The sequence below is a fragment of the Sphaeramia orbicularis genome, chromosome 8, assembly GCF_902148855.1.
Source record: "Sphaeramia orbicularis chromosome 8, fSphaOr1.1, whole genome shotgun sequence".
Lineage (NCBI taxonomy): Eukaryota > Metazoa > Chordata > Actinopteri > Kurtiformes > Apogonidae > Sphaeramia > Sphaeramia orbicularis.
Genome location: NC_043964.1, coordinates 20,260,496 through 20,268,299, shown reverse-complemented (window position 1 = coordinate 20,268,299; position 7,804 = coordinate 20,260,496). Strand labels below are relative to the sequence as shown.

At 32.0% G+C, this 7,804-nt stretch overlaps 1 protein-coding gene across 2 annotated transcripts; it reads right to left on the bottom strand.

Moving 5' to 3' along the window:
• Positions 1 to 378: 378 nt before the first annotated feature.
• Positions 379 to 5,443, bottom strand: LOC115423496 (tumor necrosis factor ligand superfamily member 14-like). Of its 2 annotated transcripts, none has more exons than XM_030140335.1 (4): positions 5,119 to 5,443; positions 2,795 to 2,828; positions 2,622 to 2,708; positions 379 to 921 (listed from the first exon to the last, which is right to left on the bottom strand). In XM_030140335.1, exons 1-4 carry the CDS (start codon positions 5,314 to 5,316, stop codon positions 536 to 538), a joined length of 705 nt encoding a protein of 234 aa, XP_029996195.1. In that variant the 5' UTR covers positions 5,317 to 5,443; the 3' UTR covers positions 379 to 535. The 2 variants fall into 2 exon arrangements, with proteins under 2 accessions (XP_029996195.1, XP_029996196.1); XM_030140336.1 differs by having other exon boundaries at positions 2,622 to 2,696.
• Positions 5,444 to 7,804: the final 2,361 nt, after the last annotated feature.

Genomic DNA, 7,804 nt, shown 5'->3' with positions numbered 1-7,804 from the left:
ATGTACATTATTATATCAGATCCTCATCTACACTGCAAAAATCAAAATCTTACCAAGTGTATTTTCCTCATTTTTAGCCAAAATAATCTCATCACACTTAAAATAAGACATAATCACCTAAAGAGTAACTTTTCAGTGAGATATAAGAACTTATTTTTAGACTATAGATCTTGAAAATCTTATTTCAAGAAATTTTACCAAGATCATTTTCACTTGTTCCATTGGCAATTTTTTTTTTTTTGCTTAATTCAAGATTTTTTTTGCTTAATTCAAACAAAAAAAAAAATCTGCCAATGGAACAACTGAAAATTATCTTGGTAAGATTTCTTGAAATAAGATTTTCAAGATCTGTTGTCTAAAAATAAGTTCTTATATCTCACTGAAAAGCTACTCTTTAGGTGATTATGTCTTATTTTTTTAAGTGTGATGAGATATTTTGACTAGAAATGAGAAAAATACACTTGGTAAGATTCTGATTTTTGCAGTGTATGTCATTCTTTCTTTCAAAATTCTTGGTGAAACATCTGTAAAGCACTCAAATCATATACGCGCCAAAGACATTTTCATAGTGTTTGTGCCGCACAACTTGCAAAGTATTGCTCACTTTAACAAAGAGGGCATCGTCTTTGTACAAGTGAAACACTCCGCCGAGGTAACTGTTGGACTGGATGTTACCAGACCTGCTCGAGTACATCCTGGACTCCAGGAGGACGATACTTTTACCTGTGTACAGTTTAGTTTTGCGATGAACTGAGTGGTGGAATGTACTCTTGTCTAAGAAAGTAACCTTAGAGTAGACATAGTAATAACCCTCAGTCTGAATGATGAGGCTTCCATCACTGTAGTCCAGTTTGTAGAGGAGGGGGTCTCCATTCAGGCTCCAGGTCAAAATCTCACTTCCAAGAACTACGTCCAGTCCATCTATTAAAAAAGAAATGCAATATTAAATAACATGTGTAATATGAAGCACTATGGTAATACAAAAGTTGGGACACTATGCGTAAAAATATTCATGTGTGCAAAATGTTCCTCCAGCTCTTTCTTTTTACATGTTGCTACAATTCAAAAAAAAAAAAATTACCTCAATTTTGTCTTAACCCATGTTACTTTTATGGCAGTTCCCAAATGATGTTTTTCTCTATATTTAACCTTCCTTAAGTGATTCATCACAATTTATTGTAATATTATCTTCTGTATTTTGTGTTTTTTTCTGTGAAAATCAGCTATTTTCCTATGTTTATTTTACTAATTATGTATTGTTCATAAAAGCTCAAACTAAAATTGAGGGTTATCATATCAAAAGCAGAGAAAATGAAGAAAAAAGTGACTTTTTCAGTATAATCTATCATTAACTGAACATAAAACAAGTGTCTCCATTCACTGTCATTTGTCAGACTTCATGGGTTTTACTGGTGAATCAATGTTGTAGAGGATGACAGTGTTTCCACGGTAACTACAGAGCCTCTGAACATCCAAATGGGTCATATCTGATGACCATGAAAAGGAGACAAACTGCATTTTACACCAATTATTTCCATGTATTGATAGAATTAGTGCAGGGGTGTCAAACTCATTTTGGTTCAGGGGCCATATTTAGCCAAATTTGATCTCAAGTGGGCCAGACCAGTAAAATAATGACTTAATAATCTATAAATAATGACAAATCCAAGTTTTTCTTTTTGTTTTAGTACAAAAAAAACCCCCAATTAAATGATGAAAATGTTTACATTTTACAAAAAAGATGTGAATAACCTGAAAAAATAGAAATTTCATTTGAAAAATTAGTGCAATTTTAACAATATTATGCCTCGACTTATTATTTATACATGTACATTACACACAATGTTACATAAACATTTGGTAACAGGCAGAAAATTGTCAAAATTTTGGAGTTTGGAACTAAAATTTGAACAATTTCTACAATATTAGATCTCTTATGATGAATACAACCACAGATTGCAGTGGATCCATAAATGCACAAAACATTTAGGAACAGGCAGAATATTGTGAAAATTGCACATTTCAGGTTGTTCATCTTTGTTTTTATTTATGTATTTATTTGCATTTTATTGTGAAAGAATAGTTTTGTAAATGTAAATATTTTCACAGTCTAATGTTATTTTTTTCAGTTAAATTTTTCCACATAATTTTTTACAAAGAAAATGTGTAGTTGTCATTATTTATGGGTTATTGTGTTGTTATTTTCACTGGAGATCACATTGGTCTGTATGTGGAACCTGAACCAAAATGATTTGGACAACATGGACTGTTCAGGTTCATTTTTGCATTTTCATCCCGTGGGCCGGAATGGAACTTTTGGCGGGCCAGATTTGGCCCCCAGGCCAAATGTTTGACACCTGTGGGTTAGTGGATCAACAGGTTTTAAACAGTTTAGATCAGTAGATGGTTTTGTTTGACGGGGGCTGTTTGGGTCTTTATGGGTTCAACTGCTACATTTTCTCAGTTTAACGATCTAATATGTCCTTTATTTCCCATTGTATGTAAAATACAGGTTTATGCGATTTGCAGATCATTGTATTCTATTTTTCTTTACATTTCACACAGTGTGCCAGCTTTTTTTGGAATCTAGTCATCAATGCAGCGTCAAAACTCATTTTCACCTGTCAGATGTGCAGCTGGTTTGGATGGAGGATCAATAAGTCTGTCCCATTTCTTTGCCATAGGCTCGTCCTCACCTGCATCCTTGTCTGCATCAAAACCAAATATAATGTCTCTTATGTTGATTATGTCAGTTATGATGTTACCTATTTTGACTTGACCTTCAGGGACTTACCACCGATGAGTTTAGAAGATGATCCAGAGTTGGTCTGTAAAGGAAATGCAAACAGTCTCCTTATTAGTTGTGTTATAATGTGAGTTTCTATGTCTAGTATTTTGTTATTTTGTGTGCAATCAAGTTATTAATTAAGTTCATCAATGTTGAAAAGCTCTGTCTGGCATTTAAGTTCTTCCTCTGTATGTTGCACTGTACAGTATTTCTTTTTAGGTCATGGTTATGTTTGTTTTTTACTGTATATTTCTAAAAGTCATAGGTCTACAGCTATAAATAACTTATAACACTCATCATATTTCATAATGTTGGTGAATGTTCAGTCATAATTAACACTTTTCCCCTATCTTTGTCTTAAAAATGAAAAATGGATCCCCCCCTCCCCCAAAATAAGAATACACTCCATAACAAGTGGTTCCAGGCACAACAAACCCCGCCCCTCGCACGTATTGTAGCTTATTTTGGCATCCATCCAGCTGATGTCATCATGTCTATGCATGTGGTGATGTCAGCATATCAGTTGCCTCTATATATGTGACAAGTTTGAAGTAAGTGGAAATGAAATTGATGTTTTTATAGGTATTTGAAATTTCGCCCATTATAAGTAAATAGGAGAATTTTTTTTTTTTTAATTCATAAAAAATTTTAACTTTAACCTACTTTTCCCAAAACATAACCACATCTATTCTGGGTTACTGGCAATCTATAAACCAAATTTGGTATGAATTCAACCAATAGTTTTGCTGATACAGGCATTTGAAATTTCACCCATTATAAGTATATGGGGAAAAAAGATTTTAAAAATTCATAAAAAATTTTAACTTTGACCTATTTTTCTCAAAATGTAACGACGTCTATTCTGGGTCACTGGTAATCTATAAACCCAATGTGGTATGAATTCAACCAATAGTTTTGCTGCTACAGACGAAAAATTTTGCCCATTGTACGTACATGGAAATTTTTTTTTAATAAAATCATAAAAAATTGAAACTTTGACCTATTTTTCCCAAAATGTAATGACATATATCCTGGGTCACTAGCAATATACACACCAACTTTAGTATGAATTCAATTAAGAGTTTTGCTGCTACAGACACTTGAAATGTCGCCCATTATAAGTAAATGTGGAAAAAAAAGATTTAAAAATTCATAATTTTTTTTTTTTACTTTGACCTACTTTTCCCAAAATGTAATCAGATCTATTGTGGGTCACTGGCGATCTATAAACCAAATTTGGTATGAATTCAACCAATAGTTTTGCTGATACAGGCATTTGAAATTTCGTCCATTATAAGTAAATTGGGAAAAAAGATTTTAAAAATTCATAAAAAAATTTAACTTTGACCTGTTTTTCTCAAAATGTAATGACATCTATTCTTGGTCACTGGTAATCTATAAACCCAATTTGGTATGAATTCAACCAATAGTTTTGCTGCTACAGACGTAAAATTTTGCCCATTATAAGTACATGGAAAAATTTTTTTTAAATAAAATCATAAAAAATTGAAACTTTGACCTATTTTTCCCAACATGTAATGACATATATTCTAGGTCACTGGCAATATATACACCAACTTTGGTATGAATTCAGTTAAGAGTTTTGCTGCTACAGACATTTGAAATGTCGCCCATTATAAGGAAATGTGGAAAAAAAAGATTTAAAAAATCATATTTTTTTTTTTTTTTTTACTTTGCCCTACTTTTCCCAAAATGTAATCAGATCCATTGTGGGTCACTGGCAATCTATAAACCCAGTCTGGTATGAATTCAACCAATAGTTTTGCTGCTAGAGTGTTAACAAACAAACAAACATACCAACCAAATGAAAAACAATACCCCTTGCCTTCCCTTGGGGGGGGTAATAACTTCTTCCATCATATAACACTCATCATATTTCATAATGTGATTAGACATTATTGTCGTCAGATATAATTAACACTTTCTCCCTATCTTTGTCTTAAAAATGAAAAATATAACTTCACCCCCCCACCCCCCCACCCCAAAGAACACATTCCATAATAAATAGTCATGACTAAAAGGGTGTTTTCACTCAACAGCCAAGTGCAAATGTAAAAGTGAAAGTAATCTGGCTTTCTTCAGTTGAGAGAAAAACAACATTGTAAAAACACAAGCTCAGAGAAAAACAAATAAAAACTAAAAGTCGGGTTGAAGTGTTAAAGCTCATGAAGTCATTCTTGGATTTCAATGAAAAAGAATAAGCACACATGTGTAGATGATAAGAATTTGCAGTAAAATAAAAATGCCAAAACAAGTTTTAAAAAAAGTATTGCTGATATGTGTAAGCTTTAAAAACATTTGATACTCACTGACTCAGGTTGGTACAGACGGTAGATAAAGAAGGCTTGTATGATCATGCCACACAAAACCAGGCTGACCAGGAACAGCAGAACCAGTTCCAGTCCACTACAGCGCTGCTTCACCTTCACCGTGGGCGTCTGAGGAGGGTGGGTGAGGTGGTCGTCCACCAGATACACAGAGATATACTTTCCACGCTCTTCAGCCATACTGTCACTGCTTCTCTGTGTGTAAAGTGTTAAAGTACCCACCTGAGTGTCAACAGGCTGCAGAGACAAACAGAAACGATCCTATGTTGTAAGAAGACTAAAAAAGAAATCAAAAGTAAATGCATTGGCTTATTGTGGAGATGGATTTTAGGAAGTTGGGCTGGAAAAGGAAATCCTGATTTATATCTGTAAACAATGTCTAAGTATGTCAAAAACGAACACCAAAAACATAAATAAGTTGATGTGGCTTTTTCATGTACAGCTGTGACATGTTAAGTGTCTGTGTTGAAGATAATAATCAACCTTATTTACCTTTGTACTGTGTTGTAGCAAAGTAGGTCTGAGTTATGAGGAAGTGAAGTGGTTTTACATCAAAATATGATCATTTCTCCCCAGAGATTAAGCATTGTTATCTGAAGTGGACTCAGTATTTAACAGGAAAGCAATTAGTTCCTGAAAAATGGGGAAAAAAATATTAATTTGGATAGGTTTTTAGAAAGCATAATTAGATATTGAACTGAGTGTTGTGACAGAAAGACAGGTGATAGAATACGTAGATCTTTTTTTAATTGCTTTTTTTTTTTTTTTATCAGTATTTTATTATTTTTATCAGTATTTTCATAGTATTTTATTAATGCTGCTGACAATCAGGACCTGAGAACAGTGTTTGGTTTTTGTGTATTTTATATGCTGAAATGACAAATAAATGTGAATCTGAGTCTAACACTTCAGTCCAACCAAGACAGTACATAATGGAGTAAATTTAGAATGTTAAAAATTTTGCTATAGGCTATAGTCATATGTTGAGAGTTCTAAAATACACTGTTACTCATAAAGTTAGAATAATTTTGTTTTTGGACACATTCCTCTTTTTATTCTTATTTATGCACATCAGTAATCACCCTTAACCTTGTCCAATGAGACCTAGTTACACTTTATGTGTCAATAATGAGTTATTGTCACAGTCTTTTCTTTTCTAAATATATTAATCCACCTTTATGGGCAACTGTGTATTTTTATCAGCTAAATACCAGTAGTTGCATTATTTCTATACTTATCTGTTATTTTAATTATAAGAAAATGAAGTGGTTTTACATCAAATATGCTAATTTCTCCCCAGAAATTGACCATTGTTATCTAAAATTTACACAGTACTTAATGGGAAAGCAATTAGTTCCTGAAAAATGGAAGAAATCCTAATCTGGATAGGTTTTTAGAAAGCTTAATTAGATATTGAGCTGAGTGTTGTGGTACAAAGACATGTGATAGAATAAATAGATCTAATACTTAAGTCCAACCAAGAGAGTACATAATGGAGTAAATATAGACTGTTAAAAAATTTGCTATAGGCTAAAGTCAAACGTTGAGGGTTCTAAAATATACTCTTGCTCATAAAGTTGTAATAATTTAGTTTTTGGACCCATTCTTCTATTTATTCCTATTTATACACGGTAATCACCTTTAACCATGTCCAATGATTACATTTTGAGTCCCAGTTATATTTTATCTGTCAATAATAAATTCCGTTGTCACAATCTTTTCTTGAGAAAAAGAAAATATTTTAAATATATTAATCCACCTTTATGAGCAACAGTGTACTTCTATCAGTTAAATCCCAATAGTTGCATTATTTATATATTTATCTATGATTTTTGTTATAAGGAAGTGAAGTGGTTTTACATCAAATATGATAATTTCTCCCCAGAGATTGAACATTGTTATCTCTAAAATGGACATGGTACTTAATGGCAAAGAAATTAGTTCCTGAAAAATGGAAGAAATCCTAATTTGGACAGTTTTTTTTTGAAAGCATGATTAGATATTGAAGTGAGTGTTGTGATACAAGAACATGTGATCGAAAAAGTAGATCAAATAATTTAGTCCAACCAAAAAATTGCATAATGGAGTAAATATAGAATGTTAAAAATATTGCTAAATACGTAGTCATATATTTAGGGTTCTAAAATACACTCTTTCTCATAAAGTTGGAATAATTTTGTTTTTGGACACATTCCTCTCTTTATTCCTATTTATACACATCAGTAATCACCTTAAACCATGTCCAGTGATCACATATTGAGTCCCAGTTACACTTTATCTGTCAATAATAAATCACATTGTCAATCTTTTTATGAGAAGAGGTAAAACTATGTTTATTCCAACTATATGTGTAACAATGTATTTAAATTCCAATAGCTGCATCATTTATATATATATATATATATATATATATATATATATATATATATGATTTTAATCATAAGGAAGTGAAGTGGTTTTACATTAAAATGTGCTAATTTCTCCTCCAGAGATTGACCATCATTATCTCTGAAATGGACTTGGTACTTAACAGCAAAGCAATTAGAAAGAAATATTAGTCTGGATAGGGTTTTAGAAAGCATAATTATAGATTGAATTATATATTGTTGTGATACAAGGACATGTGATAGAATAAGTAGATCTAATATTTTAGTCCAACCATGAAAGT

What these genes read in the sequence shown, in the direction of transcription:
- LOC115423496 (XM_030140335.1), bottom strand. Translation starts at nt 5,316, where the DNA reads ATGGCTGAAGAGCGTGGAAAGTATATCTCTGTGTATCTGGTGGACGAC. An exon ending in GTCTGTACCAACCTGAGTCA is followed by an intron (nt 2,829 to 5,118) that starts GTGAGTATCAAA and finishes TTTCCTTTACAG; the next exon opens with ACCAACTCTGGATCATCTTC. An exon ending in ACCAGCTGCACATCTGACAG is followed by an intron (nt 922 to 2,621) that starts GTGAAAATGAGT and finishes CTTTTTTAATAG; the next exon opens with ATGGACTGGACGTAGTTCTT.